This window comes from Sinocyclocheilus grahami, unplaced genomic scaffold (assembly GCF_001515645.1).
Source record: "Sinocyclocheilus grahami isolate Dianchi unplaced genomic scaffold, SAMN03320097.WGS_v1.1 scaffold1331.1, whole genome shotgun sequence".
Lineage (NCBI taxonomy): Eukaryota > Metazoa > Chordata > Actinopteri > Cypriniformes > Cyprinidae > Sinocyclocheilus > Sinocyclocheilus grahami.
Genome location: NW_015506510.1, coordinates 328994 through 351164, shown reverse-complemented (window position 1 = coordinate 351164; position 22171 = coordinate 328994). Strand labels below are relative to the sequence as shown.

At 38.4% G+C, this 22171-nt stretch overlaps 1 protein-coding gene across 1 annotated transcript; it reads left to right on the top strand.

The window, feature by feature from the left end:
- Positions 1-269: 269 nt before the first annotated feature.
- rtl6 (retrotransposon Gag like 6) lies at positions 270-797 on the top strand. The gene has a single exon (XM_016255359.1). It carries the CDS (start codon positions 270-272, stop codon positions 795-797), a length of 528 nt encoding a protein of 175 aa, XP_016110845.1.
- Positions 798-22171: the final 21374 nt, after the last annotated feature.

The window sequence follows — 22171 nt, the reverse complement described above, 5'->3', positions numbered from 1 at the left end:
AACTCCTTGCGAAGTCTTGATTTGCCCCGGCTGTCATTTCCGAGCGTTATACCCGTGTTTTGTTTTCTGTGCTTTGATCTTGGACTGTTTCCTGTTTCTCTGATTGTTATCTGCCTGCCCCGACTTGGATTGTTTCACCCGGACTCTGTTCTCTAGCCGCCTGCCCCGATCTCTCGCCTGGTTCTCGATTCTGCCGCTGCCTTGTCTCTACTGTTCTGCCTTGCCGGTATTTGACCCTGTATTGTCTGACGATTCTTAATAAACTGCAAATGGATCCAAACCCTTCTGATGTGTCGCAACAGAAGACTTCGCCGATCGGCGATCCAGCAGCGCTCCTACAATTATCAACAGAGCTCTCTGCTCAGGCCTCACAACTCGCCATACATCAACACCAGTTAAATCGGCTCACCACATTGACTGAGGAGCTCGTCAAGGCACTGCAAGGCATCAGCATATCACCCCCCGGAGCCATGTCTAATCCGCCATCTGTTCTCAGGAGCCCACAGCCTGCTCAGACACCTCCAGTCAGCCCACGACTTGCTTTCCCTGAGAAATTCGACGGAGCACCTGCCAAATGCAAGGGTTTCCTACTTCAGTGTTCGCTCTTCGTCAACCAACAGCCCTCGCTGTACCCCACGGATTCTAGCCGCATTGCTTTCACCTGCTCACTACTCACCGGGAGAGCATTGGATTGGGCCACCGCTGTCTGGAGGATGGACGGTTCAGCATTCCCCACCTTCGAAGCATTCCTTCGAGATTTCCGGAAGGTTTTCATTACCAGTCAAACTGCTTGTTAATGACACTACAATTACCACCACCGCTCTATTAGACTCCGGAGCGGCTGGTAACTTTGTCTCATATGAATTCGCTCAGCACCACAAACTAAAACTGACTCCTTGTAACTCTTCCCTAGCAGTGGAGGCGCTAGGCGGACGGCCCCTTGGAGAGGGGAGGATTTTAAGCATCACCGAAGAAGTCAAATTACAGGTTGGAACCCTGCACTCTGAATTCATACAATTGTTCGTCATCCACTCGCCCAATCACACTATCATCCTAGGACTGCCCTGGCTCCGCACTCACAATCCTCTCATCTCTTGGAGGGAGGGACAAATTATTCAATGGGACGTCAAATGTCAAGATCATTGCCTGACCAAAATTACCCGCGCCTTCAGCAATGCCTCTCTATCCCCTGCTCCAGTCCCACTCTAGCGACACTATCCTACCTGGAAGCCTTCTCGTGGCACCTGTACAGTGGGATATCATGACTGAGATCGAACACATGAATCTCCAAGATCCACCGCCTCCCGAATGCCCTGCCAACCTCACTTATGTGCCGGAACCCCAGTGACAGCGACTGCTCTCTCAGGTATACGTTACACCCAGCTCAGGCCATCCTGGAATCACTGCCACAGTTCACCTGCTCAAGAATCGATTCTGGTGGTCCACTATGCTGACCGACACCACCAAATTCATCCAGGACTGTATCACGTGTCAGACTTCCAAATCACCCAGACAACTCCCGGCCGGCCTGCTACAACCACTGCCAACACCACAACGACCTTGGTCTCATATCGCCATCGACTTCATCACCGACCTACCCAATTCCCAAGGTAACACCACCCTACTCACCATCATAGACCGATTCTCCAAAGCCTGCCGCCTAATTCCCCTACCCAAGCTCTCCACAGCCTTCGACACCGCCGAACTGCTCTGTAACCAGGTGTTCAGATTCTATGGCCTACCCGAAGATATCGGTACATGTAGTTAATTAATATCGCTCAGTACTTAAATGTATAATCACACTGTAACAAGGACACCTTAAAATAAAGTGTTATCAAATATACATATACGTCAATGAAAATTATGGAATTAGTTGTTTTTGCTTTAAAGCACATTATATTTCTGTAGCACTTGTGTATGATAATGAATAAGTGTGCTATTGTGACCGTACTCGGGGTATCTGTAGTGCCACTCATTAGTGTCGCTGTTGAAGGTGAAGAGTCGTGGGTTCCAGAGCCGCTCGGCTCGTTCTCGGACCTCCTGCCGCTGAGCCTCTTCCAGCACAAACTTCTCCTGCGTGGCTCTCATCTGGTCTTTATCCATAATCGCTCTGGTCACATGCTGCCACAGCCTGCAGGAAAACACACCCACAGCTTTCCACTATAAGCTCAACAGCTAATAACAGACAATATTGTTTAGTCATTATACATTTTTACAGCTCTTTGATGTGGTATAATATAAACCAGAAAGTTCAGGTCATTTTGAATCACGCTTATTTTTTGCAAAGTTGATTTAAAGGACAAGATTCAAAAGATTTAAGAGTGATTTGTGATTTGTAGTCGTCAACAAGTTTTGACTTCTTAACATTAGCAGGAGCCACCTGTAACTACATTACATTAACTATTAACAACATTTTGGCAAGCAAAATATAAATTGATAATATTTCATTATTGTACATGTTTTACCAGAGCTTGAGCTTCTGGAGAAAAACAAAATGGAATAGATTTATGAAATAGACTTAGTGGCTTTTATATAACAACATTTTTTTGTAATAAAAAGCAATAACTGATTAATTTTAAGATTAAAATATATTGTTACGGAGGAGGCTCCCGTACCACCTCCTCCGCACCACCAGAGGGAACTGTCCCCAGAGTATTAGCGATCTTCCATTCGGACTCCATTTCCCATCATCCCTCTTACCTGGGCCTGATTACACAATCCCACCTGCATCTCATTTACACACACACATATAAGCCACACCATTTCACGAACTCTTTGCGAAGTCTTGATTTGCCCCGGCTGTCATTTCCGAGCGTTATACCCGTGTTTTGTTTCCTGTGCTTTGATCTTGGACTGTTTCCTGTTTCTCTGATTGTTATCTGCCTGCCCCGACTTGGATTGTTTCACCCGGACTCTGTTCTCTAGCCGCCTGCCCCGATCTCTCGCCTGGTTCTCGATTCTGCCGCTGCCTTGTCTCTACTGTTCTGCCTTGCCGGTATTTGACCCTGTATTGTCTGACGATTCTTAATAAACTGCAAATGGATCCAAACCCTTCTGATGTGTCGCAACATGCACATTGTTTTTCTTATATGCAGATTCACAAAATGTAATAATCAAATTATTTTAATAAAAATATTTGTGTGTGTGTGTGCGTGCCTTTTTATTATTTAAAAACAGATGAAAAAATACAAACACTTTCAGGAAAACATTAAAAGCATTCAAAAAAATCAACGAAGGGAGTTATCGTATACATGCATACGAAGAGGATAAGTAAAATATAAAGTACATTTAAGAAATAATGATAAATAGAAAAAAAAACTTTTATGATAAAAATAATTTTATAATTTAATAATCTCTTCTCTGATGACGTGTGCACTAGTGTGAGGGCTGGCTAAGTTTCACTATAATAGCAAGACTGATTCATTTTACAGACTCTTTCATTTTATCTAGATCAAAACTTTATTCAAGTAGTTTAGTAAATTTGAAAACACAAATAATTGATTCCCCTCGAGTCTCTCGGTCATTTGTCACATGACGTGATGGAATCGATTACTATTTTACTCTGATGTAAGTCACAATAGAGAAGATAATATGGTAGCAATTTCTGACTTTAAAATTAAAATGTGTGCATTGACACACACACACAGACCACACAGAAATACAAGTCAAACTAATTTAGCCCAGCTATTTAACCTGTGAGAGCACAAGAAAAGACCCCCCACAACATTCATGACCTTCACTAGTGCGTGTAAGTGCAGTTTGATTTGTTAATCGTAAAGGTGTTGATTTCGAAACAAATGACCGATTGTAACCAGAAAAGGTCTGTTCACACACCTTGACCCAACATCTCTGAAATAATCACACAATCTGCTTATAATTATTCCTGTTTCTTCAGTCAAACTCAATTCACAGATTTGTATTTATTTATTATTGTTTCTTATCTTTTTACTCTGGAATAATAGAGGCAAGCATTTTAATAATTTGATTTGAAACATTTTATCCGCAGCTTTGGCATATTTCTAAAATGTAATATGTCGAAATAAAAGTCCTGTTTGTTTAGTTAACATAAAAAGAGCATTCTGAAACATTTTACATCCGTAAGTGTACAGAGCCCAAAGGGACACTGTGATGGGGGAAAAATGTATTTGAGGCTAAATTATATTTAAATGCTATTGCATTCACACGATGCTTTCGCTCGCAAAAGCATTGAAATAAGCTATAGTTTAGCCTCCCACCTCATATTATTACCATGACCAATTTTGCTTGCAAGAGAATGCAAAGCTTCGAACGCAAAAGTTGAACGCAAAGGCATTAAAATATAGTTTTTCATCGCACCTTATAGGGTCTCTGCAAATATGACAGAAGATTTGTACATTTCAATTGAGTGTTGGTTATGCTATAGACCAGGGGTCTCCAAACTCGGTCCTGGAGGGCCAGTGTCCTGCAGAGTTTAGCTCCAGCTTGCCTCAACACACCTGCCTGGAAGTTTCAAGTATACCTAGTAAGACTTGCTTGCAAGAGAATGCAAAGCTTCGAACGCAAAAGTTGAACGCAAAGGCATTAAAATATAGTTTTTCATCGCACCTTATAGGGTCTCTGCAAATATGACAGAAGATTTGTACATTTCAATTGAGTGTTGGTTATGCTATAGACCAGGGGTCTCCAAACTCGGTCCTGGAGGGCCAGTGTCCTGCAGAGTTTAGCTCCAGCTTGCCTCAACACACCTGCCTGGAAGTTTCAAGTATACCTAGTAAGACTTTAATTAGCTGGATCAGGTGTGTTTGATTAGGGTTGGAGCTAAAATCTGCAAGACACTGGCCCTCCAGGACCGAGCTTGGTGACCCCTGCTATAGACTCTAAAAAATAAGATAGTAAGCTATATGTTAACAAAAAAGAGAAATAAGGCCTAGTGTAGAAGCAGTAATTATTTCTAATTATACACTTTCCATCACTTTCGAGCAAGTTGTAAAATAAAATGGTCCTTTATGTCCTGTTTCAGGAATATGTTAAATTCGTATAAATATTGAGGGTATATCAAGTTTTTGCCATTCAGTATGTCAGAATCTGCCAATTAAGACAAGGCAGCCAACCCTTCTTTTGTCCAGTCCTCCCTTTAAATTGTAGGGTCGTGTCTCATTTGCTCACTAGATGGTAGCATTGTTGTGCAGTCCGTTCCTTCCCCCTGCTGTACTAGTGCAGATCATCCCTTGATATTTGTTGACATTTTTTCATTATTGTCTGGAAATGTTCTACCAGTATCCAACCAGTTTCTTTACTTAAAGCAAAGACACGTCTGATAAAGACACCCTGACAGCTTTACAAAGAAGAAATGATATTTGCACATATCACTTTCAAATCAACAAGGACCTTTTCAGCGTTACTCGATAATGTTAAAAATGCTTTTCAAACACGTCCAGACCGTTAGAGCTGGTTTGTTCCGAAATGCCACCATGCTCTTTTTTTGAAAGACATTTTACATGTCACTAAATCTGTCAAGAATCAAAACTGGACTTGATCTATAATCATCAGTAATCTGGTCCACACAAAAGGGAGAAAACAGTCATTTCATCTTAGTATATGAAGGTTTTAGTTGATCTTTGAGCAAACAATGTAGAATTCATTAGAATTAGTTCATTAAAACAATCTGAATATGAAGGAAGTTCATAAAAACCTGCCCTTTTAGAAGAGATAAAACTTTTAAAGATTCAAAAACCTCAAGTTCTAAATAATAATAACAATCTTTTGATTACAATAATATCTTAAAGCTTAATATTTAGATATTTCATATATAATATTGAGATAATAATACATATAAGTTATTACTGTAATTAACTGACATTAATATTAATTTGTAAGATGAGAAAGAGAAGATTCACAGAAGCTCTTTTAGGGAAAAAGAGCACCATTGATACCATTTTCAAGAAATAATATTAAAGGTTCCCATACATTTGCATCGCCATAATTCTTTATGATTTTCAAACCTTTTCTTTTTACATAATGAGCATGTGCGAGATGTCAGTAAGGGGCTCAGAACTCTACATATCAGTGTCTTCCTCTGTTAAGATCAGCGGTGCTATCAGAGCGGTTCAGCGCACTCTCAGTGCTGGTAAACCCTGGAGAGAAAAGCTTAAGACACAGCCCTCGATAAGAGACTGTTGACTCCATAAAATGTCACCTCAGTCATATCTCAGTGCTCAGATGAAGGGTCTTTAGAGGAAGGTTAAAAATAGTAACCCTGCCATACAATAAGAAGGTAAGCAGACATAGAGAGGGAGGAAGGGAATGAATGATTTAGAAGAACAGAAAGATACATTAAACATCAGCAAGTGACCCTGAACTCAGTGTGAACCGTCTGTCCACACGTACACGGGTATTTTTATAAACTGAGTTTTTCTTTCCGTTTAAAAAAAAATCTCCGTCCACATGAAAACGCAAACGCATGCTATGAAGCACTGTCAAGAGCATGCCAGACCAACAGGTGGTGATATAATCTCAACCGTAAAGCCATGTTGGCCAATCAGAAGCCTGAAAAAGTTTCCAGTAGGCGGAGATAACAGCGCAGGCTCTGACGTCACAAGCCAAAAACTCCGGTTTCGCTGACCAGAGTTTTTGAAAAACTTCACCCTGGCAGGCTTTTTAAAAATGTTTGGTTTCAGTGACCTGGTGCTGTGTTTGCGTGTGGATGAACGGCCAAACGGCGTAGAAAAAGCTGCGGTTTTAAAAATAACCGCGTTCGTGAGGACAGGGCCTCTACAGCTCAAGATATTTGGAGAGAATTATCAGTATCACATATTACAAGTCTTTAATTGACAGAATAACATGCTGTTCTTCTCTACACATAAAACGTGCAATAATACTTCATTTTTAACATTTTCTAAAGAAAATATCCAATCAAAATGACTTCCACAATGCTATAGGATGTTCGGTCTAGGTAAAAGGGAAGTCCTCACAAAAGTTATATAAATATTCGGACTGTTCATAAAGTAATGTTTATGGAACGCAATTGAACTTTATTCATATTTGATATGAGCTCTCTGAGCATTGCGAGAAAATGTTCTTAGAACAACATTCTCAAAACGTCCTGATGTCATTTGTACTTGATAAACATTTTTGTAACCTTTAAATAACATTATAATCATGACAAGAAAACTAGACATTTTAACATTCTTAGAATATTAAAAATAAACGTTTAAATAAAGTTATACTTTGGGTGAAAATAAAGCTAGTAGACGTGTCTTTAAGACGTCACTTTTACGTCCATTCAAAATCACAAACATCTTAAAGACATCTTCTAAATGTCTATTTGACATCTGATAGGAAACGTCTTATAGATATATTGCAGATGAGCAAACACTCTAAAAAATACGTCTTGGAGATGAAAATGCAGATGTCAAATAGACATCTCCGTGATGTACGTGTGCTATCAGGGTTGTTACATGGGTGGATGGTTGCCAGAGGTGGATTTAGTGAATTGGGGGCCCCATGCAGGCAAAATATAGGAATGGGGCCCTATACATTTGCACACATTTTCAATGTTTCTACATTTTTCATGTACATGTTATAATGGCTTTCTTTCATGTTGTAGACCACGAAATAGCAATTTATTTACAGTTGAGATACAGGTTTTCACAAAAACAAAATAAATTATAAAATGATAAACCTCACAATTGAGCCTTTAAACCATTTTCTTTTAAGAAAAGGGACGAGTCAGAAATATAAATTGAAAATGAATTAAAACGGGGTTAAGTGGGTGGATTTTCGCATTGGTCTGAACAAAAGCTACAGACGTGCTGATTGAAAATGCAAATTCATTCTCTGCCAGGAGGAGGCGCTTTTGGAACGTCAGAAATATAGCGGTTTCCCCAAAGCAGCGCTGCGCTCATAAATGCTACTTTATTAGATAAAATGAAAACGCCATCGAAACTTTTCTGAAGACAGTCGGTTTTCTTCAGAGATTCATTCATATAAAAACTTGAATTAAAGAGAATGAGAAAAGTGTGGAAAAAGTATAACTTATATTGATGAGGAAAGTGATGAGTTACTAGCGTAAGCCTGTGTGCCTGGGCTCATACACTCTCCAAAGGCTGTCTAATTCTAAACTTTAAAATACATTTATTTGTAGTTATTTTAACTACAAATTTAAATCAAACTGGGGGAAAAAAATGAAAAGGAAATTATACATTTACACACCTAAGGATTATATCAACCACAAAAGTAAGGTCCTTCTCATAAATGAGTAAGCGACATTTAAAACAATAAACAATATACTGTACATAATACGCACGGTTGCTCAGTATTTAATTACAGCTTCAGTCTTCAGATACATAATATTTTCATTTCCTTAAACCAGGATACACAAGAAACACGTTTAACGTGGACACGCAGACGGTTGTCTGGTAATAAACACCGTAAACAGCAATCGTTTGCGTGTCCGTGCTTGATGCCCATCTCATATATGAAAAGCATTTTAGAGGGCCCTTGGCATTTGGGGGCCCAAGGCGGTCGCCTACCTTTGCCTAATGGGTAAGTCCGCCCTTGATGGTTGCCAGGGCATTGCTATGCGGTTGTTAAGGTGCTGTGAGTGCTTTTTTTCCAACTTATTTTGCAACGCGAAAGTAAGCTATTTTCTTTTAATGTGTGACTTCCGATTCATTAGCCGCAATAGGTAAATGTTCTGTAAACGGTAAAAAGATTTACGAAATTATTTACTGAAATAAAACTACTACAAAGCAGATTATGATAATATATTAAACTAATATAATAAATACTGGTTTGCAATATAAATCAGCATAACGGACTGCACAGGTACAGGTAAAATAACTTGAAGCAAATGACACCGGAAGTCTTGCACATTCAAGTTACAAATGTCCGCGCCTGCTCTCACGTTAAAAATACAGTGAATATCACGGGATTTTCCTGCCTGTTTTATCACCCATCAGACAAAATAGTATGTTAGACATCTTAGAAAAGTAATAAAGCACCTCTTCTCAGGCTAACAGCGTGAGACGTGTTACACACCAAACCGGAGTTATGCTAACTATAAGCAATCGGAATTGTGATGCTTGCCTCAGCAAACAGTGCTAATTAAAGTTGCCTCCATATCCTTAAATTAACTCCATTTGTGCAAAGTAATAGCTCAGTGTCACCAGCTCGAATGGCCCAGTGTGCTGTGAGCAGTCAGTACACAGCTGCCACGCGTCAGTTTGCTGAAGCGATAAACATCGTCTTCTCTGATGAAAGCTTGTCAACCCAGAGAGCACCATTACGGCTGATGACTGACAAGTGCAGAATCTCGTACGAAGCCATTTGGGATTTGCTTTTCCAGATGTTTTCCCAACTTCTCCTTTCTCATTTTCAGCGAGATTGCGGGCAAAAAGCGTACAAAGCGAGCGGGGCACTGCATTGTGGTCTCATACCGTCGTGCCAATCTCGACTGACACGTCTCTTTTGAGGTATTCATCAATTTTGACAACCATCTGCACAGATTACTGGTTTCTTTCCACATGTGCACAATTAAGTTGGCTGTTGTTGTCTTCTGTTGCTCAGAGTAGATCAGTCCATCATAGATCGTGCAGAATAAATCTCAGATTTGTTTATAAAGCAAATACCATATGGATTAAAGTGAATGCATATGTGAGGCATATGGGCAAACTAATTAACGATTAAAGATAAGTTACTTTAGAAAGTTGAATCATTTAAAAGACACTTCTTAATCTCTTAAAAGTTTGTGTTTGCATTAACCCAGAGGATTTTTTTATTGCTGCTCAGATGTTTTTAAGCATCATCTTTGTCTCAGATGTTTCTTCTGCGGTTTCTTGAGACTCTGGGAAGCAGGAGATTTAGCCTGAGCACGAATATCAGCTCTCGGTTTTACCTCATTGTTGACTAGGAGAAACAATTGAGGTATTCAAGAAATCTCATTTTTTATTTTACTGTGGCATCTGGCAATTCAGAGGAAATTTTTAGAGCTCTGCGGCTGCTCTTTCAAAGCTCAGGAAAATTATTGGAAATCTGAAATGTTTTTGGCCATTTGTCATCCTCTTAACCTTAAAGCCTGCTGTATCATATTTGATACACAAATTTCTATGACCTCTAAATTATCAACAGGATCAAAACCTTGCTGAAAAAAATTATTGCACACATTCTACATGCCTTCCGTCATCTGACTGATAGTTTATACTTTTTTAGCAGGTAAAAGGTGTTTTAGTATAATTGCACAGATGTCTCACTTCAGGTCGTTGTTCTTGTGTCTTTCTGCTGTGAACCTGCAGTACTTTTTTATAAAGTAAATGTAAGAATAACATTTATATTTAATATTTCAAGATGAACACTTACTGGACTGAAGCAACTTAGGTTTACTTGATTATTTATTTGATGAAATTCATGTTCATAATATCAAATATGATCATCAGGCTATTTGTTCATCTCTCAATCATCATTGTATTGCATTTCATTATATATTTTGCCCTCTCAATAAAAAATACAAAGCTTGATTGTGAAACTAAGCATTTATATTTCATCTTATTAAGACATATTACTCAGAGATATAAATAGACAACTGATAATTATGTGCATTTATGTAATATTACATGCTATCAGAAAGCATTTCATACTACTTTTTGGCTGCACCAAATACCATACTTTTGGTAAGTTTAAATTGAGGTGTTTTTCCTCAGTTGTAAGCTCCATAATTTCCATATGAGCCTGATGTATCAAATATTTTACCCCAAAAAATAATAATTTTGTGTAAAGGCTCAATAAATTGTTCTGTAAAATTTTTTTAAATAAAAGAATAATCTTAATGTTATTTCATATGTCATGCTTTATAGGGTTAAATTTCATTTGGCCATTATAATAGCCCCAGATTAACCACAAAAGTTAAAAACAAAATGTGGATCAGACAGCTCAGAGTTTTGAAACCTTAATGGCATTTAAACTTTTGACTGCAGACTTTAGAATTTGGCAAATCTGCACTGTAAAAAATGACAGTGAATTTAACGGTAAAAGACTGTAAAAATGCTACAGTAAAAACCTGTTAAATGGTTAATGGTAAGTTACCCTACTATATTAGATTTAGATTTAGATTTAACAGATCACTTCCAGAGCGCAGGCCAAAGAAAGACTAAGTGACGTGACATGTGGCCAAGTATGGTGACCCATACTTGGAATTAGTGCTCTGCATTTAACCCATCCAAAGTGCGCACACACACACAGCAGTGATAACACACACACCATGAACACACACCCGGAGCAGTGGGCAGCCATTTATGCTGCGGTGCCCGGGGAGCAGTTGGGGGTTCGGTGCCTTGCTCAAGGGCACCTCAGTCGGGGTATTGAAGGTGGGAGAGAGCGCTGTACCTACAATCTACTGTACCCCCCACCTACAATCCCTGCCAGTACGAGACTCGAACCCGCAACCTTTGGGTTACAAGTCTGACTCTCTAACCATTAGGCCTTGACTTCCCGGTGGCCTAATGGTTGAAATATATATACGGTGAAAAACTGTATTGGACATTACATGTATTGGACATTAATTTTACGGTAGTATGCCGTTTTAGGAAGTGAAAAAGAACGTGTAATTTACAGTGAATAACCGTAAATTGACATTCCCAGAATTCCCTGTGTTACATTTCAAATTTGATGTTTTTTTGTTGAAATAACTGTGTGTGAAAGACACTGTGCACCTTCTATACATGTTATTATCTAAAAGCTGCTTGTGATGGGCTTTGGTTCATCATGTGACTTTCTCATCACCACCTGCATTTGGTGGTTATCAGTGTATTACAAAGGTACAAAACAGATTTCAGTACTTCAATAGGTTGGTATATTAACATTATATCAGTTAATGAAATTACGGCATTTAACTGTAAATTTAAGTTAAAACCATAAAACCTAAAACGTTGCTACCGTATTTTTTACGGTAAAATTCCGGCAACCACAGCTGCCGTTTTTTTACCGTAAATTTTACTGATTTTGTTTTTACAGTGTGAGCACAGTTTAAGACATCGTTGAGATCACTTTCAGACCTTTAGAGGAGACACATGTGAGATTGCTAAAGTGATTTTCTATGGAGAAAAAGCCCATGACACTTAATCAAAAGTCTCAGGCTGCGTTTACACTTGGCATTAACATGCGATCACCGTGATCTGATCAAGCAGATCGGATCATCAGTCAATCAGGACACGGCGCGTTTACACTTGACAACATCTGCTGACTTTTCGATCTGGATAACCGATCGGCTCTGTATTTCCCGCGCAATATTTAAATAAGTCTGCGGTGTAAAGTCGACCTGAAGTGGTGGGTCTGCTTTTGAAAACTATTTTCAGTCGCGGGGCATTTTACAAATCAAAATAAATGTAGGAGTCTCACTAGCGCTCTGTTCTTCTGACAGATCGGGAGAGAGTAGGCGGTGTTTTGCGTGATGTTGACCTGCGAATGCAGACATGATGGCTGGATTGCGTTTACATTACCCTGAGATCCAATCACAATGCGTCCTCGACTACCTCTGGACCAGGACACATCCGATCAGAAGCGCATTTACACTTGTCTTTTCAATGTGTATGTGGACAAAATCCGGATACAGGTCGCATGTTAACACCAAGTGTAAACGCAGCCTCAGTTTGATCACCATTTTTCTCTATTTGGTAACCTGAAATAGCGAGCATAGTATGGTGCAAATGTGATATTTCAGAATAAATGCACAACAATAGTCTTGCAGTGCTGTTCAGATACCTGGCTCACTTCTTTCTTTGTCGTGCCTGTCAATTAAAACATCAAGTGGCGTGTGCGTATGCAGCGCGATGATAATCTTCCACAAATAATGAGGACAGGCAACGAAACTACCGTACACAAATGGCTGCAAGTATCTAATCAATGTCTCACAGGGATGAGAATTGGGTTTTTTCTTCTTCTCTCCCTATTTTATTTTTCTCGCCCCTCCTCCAGTAAATACAAATTGCTTATGCATCAGAATAGTCATTATCTCAGCTGCCAAGGTGCGTTGAATCTCAGAAACATGTGCGTTTTCCTGCAGTCTCAAGATCACAGGGATAGGCTAAAGTAGCACGGCTATTACAGCGGAATACAGGCCCGGTGTCATTCTAATTATTCCCTATCTGCAGATATGCAAGCACTATAATCTGTTTGGGTGAAATAGCCATTTCTGATCAGCGGTGCTGTGTCGAGCTGTTTAGGAATTCACCGCGTTTTTGATCTAATCACAACATCAAAATATTCATGACACACAATGATATCTCTCCGAGGCAGGCTGACAGCCATTAACGGGGAAACATGGGTAATTTATTAACACTTATCTAGACCTGAAAAGGCCTTTCACTCTGCTCACCACAGAGAGAAGAGTAAAATAGTTTTATGTGATACCAAATGATTTATAATGGTCAGTCCTTATTTGCAAAAGGGATTTAATTAAAACGTGCCTTCCCAATTTTGTCCTGGAGGAAGTTCCCTAGAAAGGGAAAAACGGATGTAGGGTTTTGTTTGAATCACTTTTGCTATATTGTATATTGTATTGTAAATAAAATACCCCACTTTAGTTCAATCATACGGAAATGAGGTGCGATAAGCAACCAAACAGTTGTGCTTTGCTAAAATGGACGTACTTACTGTACTTTACTAACTGCTACTGCTAAGTTTTTTCACCTACTCTCAGGGTGCTTTCACACTTGGTTCGATTGCTTGGTCCGAACCCGAGTTTGATTGCTCCCCCCTCCCCCTGCCCCCGTTGGACTGTGTTCACATTATATTATTTGGGTCCGAACCGCGGTTCGTTTACGTCATCATGCCAGCAGCTGTTTACCCCATTGCTTAGTAACGAAGGCACTGGAGAGTGGCTTTGGCTAAGGGTGCTTTCACACTAGCACTTTTGGTGCGCACCCGGGTTCGATTGACGTCAGAGTTCGGTACGTTTGGATGATGTGAACGCTGTCTTTCGAACTTGGGTGCGCACCCACGAACTGTACCCGAGTCCGCTTAAAAAGGGTGGTCTTGGGTACAGTTCAAGTGAACTCCGGTACGGTTCGCTGCTGATGTGAATGCAATTGTACCAAATCACGGAAGTGAACCACTGTTAATGACATATTATTTGATAAAAATGTGTGTTTGTGTGTGTTTCACTCATTTGCCTGACGCGCTGCAAGCAGAGAGCTATATATCTCATTTCTATTCGCCTTCAGAGTTCTTTAGAGCATTAGGAGATCACTTTAACCCGTGGATTTCAAAAACATTAGTGTAAAAGTAGCCCAATTCCGCAGTAAAACCACAGACTTGGCAACCCTGAAGACGGTGGCTCTCTTTGTCTTCTTGCAACCGTTCAATTAACCCAATCACCCACCATCTGAGCCAGCTGCGAGCTCTGATTGCAGTCGTGATAAACACAAAACAAATCAATACGAGCATTGTAAAGGTTAAATGATGTTATGTTGTCTGTTGTAACACCGCTGTGTGCTGGAGCAGTGAGCCACTGACTCGCTCTCGCCTAGGCAGACTTCTAAAGCTCAAAACACTTTAGAGTTGCATTCGACCCACCAGTAATTCATTCAAACCTTGGTTTATTTCATGTTTCTAATCCAAGAGCACACATTACGCTTGCTAATTAGTCTAAATTAGCCGATTCTCTCACACACATCTTTCCTCAGAGAAAGGTTGTTAGTCGATCCCACAAAAACACGACTTTGGTGTTGAACGTTTTCCGCCTCAAATCCTGTAAAGGGCCCAGCAATCTTTTCTTACAGGCATACAGTCACTTTGAAAAACAATTAAGCCAATGACATCACTGTAATTACAGTAACTAATTACCCTCTCTAAATGAACAGCTTAGCACAGAAAGCGCGCGCGCACACAACACAAAGTGGCTGCAGGAATACAGCGTCCGCTAAACTTCTCTTCTGCTCACCTCTCAAGACCACACAAAGGAAGCTCTTGTTTTTGGCTCACGTACATGTCGTTCTGAAGGTACATCATAAATATTTGCACTCAGTTCTTATCAGTGAATTTGCATTAGTCTCTTATCAGTCCTCTAGCTGGGCTTAACTTGATAAGGAGGAAGCGCATCGCACACCTGCTATTAATGAAGCTTCGCTTAGTCTGATGTCATTCTTTAGCCAAGACTTCATCAGCATCAAGGAGTTTGCATGTTAAAGAGTTTCCTGTCTTATAGGGGCTTGCTGTAGTAAGCTTCAGTATTACTCTTGTACAGTAATGCACTAACAATGGACAAGGGACAAGACATTGGAGAAGCACTATGCAACTCTCGTGTTAACACATATAATATTTAAACCTTGCAGATAAACATTTGAATGTATTTTAACATCTATTCCGATGCAGTCCATAGCAAGTGCATGACTGCAAACTGTTGTTTTGTGAAACAGATGCTGTCCATGAGCTGCAGACGGAGAGATTGATGGTCCAGTGGTATTTGGGTTGTGAGTGTTCTGTATGTTTTTCTGTGTCTCGTCATCTTTCTCTTTGCTGCTGATTTGAAAGAGTGGCCTCTCTTCACCTCACACTGTGAGATTCCCTCATCTGCTTCCCCTCCATTTCATCAGCGCTCCGATCGACGGCAGCCCTTCCTTCTATCACAGTCACCTCGCTGCATGCCACGGATTTGAAGATTAGCTACTCCCATATTTTCCCTTTCAGCGTTTATCTCCTACAAGACACAGTCATACTGAAAAAGGGCAAAACCACAATGAGCCACATATTTTTTCAATGTCTCGAGGCCTTTTAATTACAAAACCAATGAATAAACTGAGCTGGGGAGGGGTGAGTGTTTAAAATAAGGGGACACATTCAATATGTTGTTTGTGCTTTCTTAAAAATGTACTGTCTCATTGCATTGCTGTCATTGCAAACATTTTTTCAGATACACACACACACACACACACACACACAGGTTTGTTTTTGTGATTGTGGGAACATTCCATAGGTGTAATGTTTTTTATACTGTACAAACTGTATGTGCTATTGCCCTACACCAACACTACACCTAACCCTACCCCTTACAGAAAACACACACACACACACACACACACACACACACATACATACATACACACACACACACACACACACACACACACACACACACACACACACACACACACACACACTATGGTCCTATTGCACATCGCTGATTCATGAGGAATAAAAGGGCCGGTTGTTGCAATCTTGGATACTAAAAGCGCTGCATGCCCATCTCACATTTCCTATAGAAATTCAAAAGAGAACTCAATCAATTCTTATTAAGTTCTTCCAAGCCTGATTCAAAAGAAGATTAATATACATTAGGTCTACAGTCTGTTTAAGATAAAGCTGATAGATGAAGCATAATGATATGGAATTGTCGACCTCTGAGCTGTAACCTTTTTCTGTGTTGTCCAAATGTTGCATATGCATTTCCTATATGTATACGCAACTATCAAGATGCAGCATCCTGTCATATTTTAAATGAAATGCTCATACTAAATGCGATTTTACTGACTGACCACAGAGGGAGTGAAGCGTCAGGCTCGTCATTATTGAGACATCACCTAAACATCATTTTGATAACTGCTATATTATACTAGCTGTTAATGAGAATTAATTAATTGTGTAAATGCTACTCCAAAAAGCGTTATTAACACTCTCTCTTCAGGTCAAATCCAGAGGGGCTTCTGTGTGCCTGTAAATGAGAGCTTAATTAATTTAAGCCCTGCCTTAAGAATTGATATGAATTGTTAACACTGTATGTGGCCTCATTAATATGCGTCTCTATGGGGTTGGACTGCTAATCATCACACATACTAACAACCTGACGGAGTCTCTGTGTGCGGCTGGCCCTCGCACAGCCACGCTGACATTAGGTAATTAATCATTAAGAGAACAACACCTCTGCTTATAACACTCGCACAGAGCAAATTCAGCTAATGAGAGCACTGGAATATAGTGTTTCAAGTCTGAGTCTAAATAATTAATAATAACAGTGGTTTTGTGTGCTTTTATGCTTTATATAATTTGTTTTATATCAGTAGTGTAGGTAAAACTAATATAGTTCTCTATATAACTTTTTTTTTAATGGAGGATGTGCAGTGATATACGAAGCAAGCTCTAAAACTGGATAATCAGCATCCAGGACAGAACTTTCTGTTTTATAAATAAAGTTTAGCAGTTTTACTTTAAAAAGTTTTGTCTGAAGTGTGTGTTGGATTTTAATGTCACTAAATCAAAAAAAAAGAAAATTATTTCACAATATTATCAATCAGTGCTTTCCTTTACTCACATGATTTGATTTGATTCAAGCTAAGTTTTGCAGTCACATAGTGTAGTTACAGTATATATCAGTGGTGGTCCGCATGGTAAATGTTCCCCCAACGTTATCAGATTTTTGCAAAATAGATCAAATACACCTGATTTTTTTTTATTTTTATGAATTACTTGGTAACTCTTCACTGTAAGGTCCCATAGTTAACATTAGTTACTACATTAACTATATAATGCTACACACTTGTTACAATATTATATTAATGTTTGTTAACGTTAATAAAAATACAACAATAACTGAGATTATTAAATGTTTTAGAAGTAATTAGCATTGTTAATTCATTTTAACTAATGTTAATTTTAACAAATGAAATCTGATTTTAAAGTGTTACTAATTGTTTTTAGCAAAAGGTGTCATTAATGTAAAATACTAAATGTGATATATTCTGTACGCAAATAAAATTAAATGTTTCTGTTTAGACAAAGCAAATAGCAGATATCAATGACATGATTTAATTATTTGTATTATCTCTATGTTTTTAAATGAAGGGATGACACAACAATATATTATGAATTTAAGATTGAATAACTCCATTCATTTGGCCTGTAGGTTATGATGAATGTTGGAAATGCACATCTAATTCATAAATTATTAAATAACAGCTCCATTATTTATAACAATTAATACATACAGGTGCATCTCAATAAATTAGAATGTCGTAGAAAAGTTCACCAAGTATTGAGTACATGTACAGTAAATGAACATACTTTCCAGAAGGTGAACAATTCACTAAAAATGTTTTTTTTATTGGTCTTATGAAGTATTCTAATTTGTTGAGTTTTTGTTAAATGTGAGCCAAAATCATCACAATTAAAAGAACCAAAGACTTAAACTACTTCAGTCTGTGTGCACTGAATTTATTTAATACACGAGTTTCACAATTTGAGTTGAATTACTGAAATAAATTAACTTTTCCACGACATTCTAATTTATTGAGATGCACCTGTATAGATATAATATTCATTGATACAATACAAAATTAAATATGTGTCAGACTTTTTTAAAAGAGGAAAATATCTATCAAGTACACTGTAAAAAGAGGCAAACAATTGTTACCTTATATAGCTTTTTTTTTTTTACCTAGTTAAGACATAAAAAATTATTTTGTATATAAATGAATGTATTTCGATTTATTCAGTGATGGCAAATAATATTTTTTTACTTGAATAAAACCCGTTAATTTAGATGTTACAGATAACAGTTTTTTTTTTCAGTATAAAAAAGTAAATAAGGTCAATTTTAATTTCATATTGTCTGAAAAGAAAAACAGATTAATTTAGCAGAGGACACCTTAAAAAATGGAAAACAAAACCAAGCACTTGCACGTTTATTAAAACTGGTTTCCCAGCGGGTTTACACTATCAAAAATAAAGCTCACTGATGCTTCCATTCGTCCAACACAACAGCTCGACATTGTTTCCTGACTTCCTCCATTCTGTCATTGACATTTTCAGCTCAGATGAACTCTGCCCCATTATCGTTTCCAGTGAGACAGGTGCAGCCTAATGAATGCTCCCACTGTTTAATTAGCTCCCTGCGGGACAGCAGACAGGATTATCAAATGAACAACTGCATAATTACTATCCGTCATGCGCTCCCTTCCTCACTCTGAGAACATCGTCTCCTAGCGCTGTCGCCGCTCTAGCATCCAGTGCATCACAGCAGCTATTGGGGCAAGAAGAGTCGTCACGGGGGGCGAGGAGAGTCCGGAAGTCTTGGCAGAAATGCCCTGCTTCCTCATATAACACCCAGCACCTGATCATTAGGGGTTTGATGATGGCACGCCACCATTATCGTTCCAATATGCAGTAGGCGACGTGTCAATTAGCTGCTGAGAGCTTTGAACTGAAGGCAGTGTAGTGCTGGTAATTAACTTAAACAGTAATTAGGCTTCTGTCAGAGATTGTCGTGTCATAACAATAGATAAAGACAGCTGTTAGCGGCGAGGAGACAATAGCACTCAGAGTGTCATCTCTGTATCTCTTATAGAGTTATGAAACATCCATCATTGTGTTGCTTTATGGTCTGTATTATGCAATGAATATCTTTATTTCCCATTTGTTTTTTTTTTACTGAAAATTCAACGCTGATCGTCAGACTCATTCTATTGGCGTCAAAAAGCAGCTTTTGTTCAATGGTTCTTGCAACAAAATATGAACACAAAAGGCATTTATTTAAAAGAAAGAAAGATTGCGCAAGCACACTTTTTGTCACATAAACACATTTGTAAAATAGAAATGAATAGATATTCTATGACACATTGTGGTTGTCAGATGTTAGTGGATGATAGTTGATGTGATGAACTACATTGCATCATACTTCTAAAAAGAATACTTATTAGGGAAATAATATACTTTCAAATAATATTCTTAAGTGTAAACTGAATGTAATGTTTTTGGACACTTAACTGAAAGTTAAATGAAAATGTATTTTAGTTTCAATTTATATTAAATGCAATTAGTTGAATCTTAGAGTGATTTTTTGATCCACTTAAGTAAGACTCGAGAACGTCTCTATATGCAATTTCATAATTATTCTATTGTCTTAAAAATATGGTTAAACTTAATGGTAAACTTTGTAGAAATTCATTATTCACAGTCAGCCAATAATTTATTTATTGTGCAAAACGTTTAACGCAATAACTGAGATTTAGGTTGGTCATGTGATGCAACATGTCGTCACGCATGACACACCCGCTCCATGTAAAATAAATCAACTGATATGACTGGAGTCTTCATCGCATGTGGGACAAAATTAGGGGAATACAGGGGAAGATGCAAACCCTTAGGCCTGGTTTCACAGACAGGGCTTAGGTTAAGCCAGGATTATGTCTTAGTTCAAGTAGAACATTTAAGTATGTTTTATAAACGTGCCTTATAAAAATAAAAATAAAACTACTGGTGTGCATCTTGAGACAAAACTATGGCACTGACTTATTTTAAGATCAGTCAGTGCAAGTTTCTTTCAGATAAAATGGCCCAGACATGCATTTTAGTCTGGGACTATAGGCTTAAGCCTTGTCTGTGAAACCGGGGCCAGGAACAGGGTACATCCATCCATCAATCCATTTTCCAAACCGCTCATCCTATATAGGGTCGTGGGTATGTTTGAGCCTGTCTCGGACCAAAACAAACTAGACAGACTGTCAGTCAAGTCACCTTTATTTCTAGAGCTTTATACAATACAGATTGTGTCGAAGCAGCTTCGCAGTGTTACACAGGAAAATAGTGTGTCGGTATTGCAAACAAAATTCAATTCTGCCATAAAGAGCTCTAAAAAGAGGACAATAGAAAATAGTAAATTTTTCAGTTAAAGTCATCGTCCAGCTCAATTCAGTTCTCTTCCAATAGTGTCTGTGCAATCAAGTCACAAATGTTAAGTGTCCCCAACTAAGCAAGCCAAAAGGCGACAGTGGCAAGGAACCCAAACTCCATCGTGAAAGAAACCTTGGGAGAAACCAGGCACAGCTGGAGGGTAATGAAATTCATTCACTTGTATGTTTTTATTTTTGGGGTCACTGTATGTATACTTAAACATTACTGAACCACACACGTGTGTGTGTGTGTGTGTGTGTGTGTGTGTGCGTATGACAGAAGTCAGAACTGTCCCTGCCTCTGTAGTTCCTCGAGAAAGATCTCAGACTTGTTTGTTGAATAGTTAGGAGCCATTTTAACCATTCGGGATGTGATGTTGCATCCAAAACATCATGAATGATTAATTTTGACCCCTATGGCTGTTCTCCGTATATGTCATGTTATATATACAGTATGTTTTTCTTATATATATTGTGACAACTAAATGACTAGTGAAAGTGCATGGTGATGCATCAAACACCTCTATTTCTACTCTTTCAAAATCTTAAAAATACACCATTTTGAATAATTAATGCATCAAAGAGTTCAAGTTCAAGCACTTCCACTCTTGTGAACGAAGCCGGAAGGAAGTATACCTTCATACCTGCTCATAAATCTCTGAATATAATGAAGGGAAACAGATCTGGCTTGCTGTTCAAAATAGAGGGCTTGATCTTGAGACTCAGCTGGAGTGTTAAAGTGTCCTTGGACTGCTTAATAATGAGTTTGTTTGACATTTATATAAACAAAGGTGGAGCTGTAAGAACTGTCATGGCACTGAAATATGCAGCTCTTGCATTATATTTGACAAGATTAGACGAAAAAGCCCATCCAGAACCTTTATTTAGAACGTAAAGCAAAACAGGGTAAGTGTTTTACTGAAGTTTCTTGTCAAGACATTCCAGAATGACCTTCCCAGGTGAAAAAGTGACCATATTACAGAAATAATATACTTTAAAAATATATATAATTAAGCATGAATGGATGTAATGTTTTCAGACATAACTGCATGTTATTTACAACTGATGGAACATTATATTAATAGCAATTAGCTGAATTTTAAAGTGCGTTTTTTGACCCACTTAAGTAGGACTTAAGCAGAAAGTGAAAGTCATGAAAGTATCTCTCTTTAAGTTCAGTGGTCTTTTATTTCTTTAAAGTATACAAATGCTGCAAAATGTACTTTTAAGATTTGAAGTACACTAAAAGTGTATATTCGGTACATTTAAGCGCGCTTATTCACATGGGGGACAACTGCAGTCCAGATGAATGAAAATGTGATCTGTTCAACACTCAAAAAAAATTAATAAAATAAAGAAATAAGGAAAAAATTAAAAAGTTTCCAGTAAGAATAGAGGGTTCTAAGCCTGATATTATAAGGGGACAGTTTTCATTTATACAAATAACATCTAATTTTCTAGCTCTTTAAAAACATTTGTGCTTAAAAGAACCCTGAAATGCTCTGATCTGAAGAATATATACATTAAGAGGTTCTTACCCT

Excerpts from the sequence above, each read along its gene's own strand:
- rtl6 (XM_016255359.1), top strand. The coding sequence starts at position 270 with ATGGATCCAAACCCTTCTGATGTGTCGCAACAGAAGACTTCGCCGATC.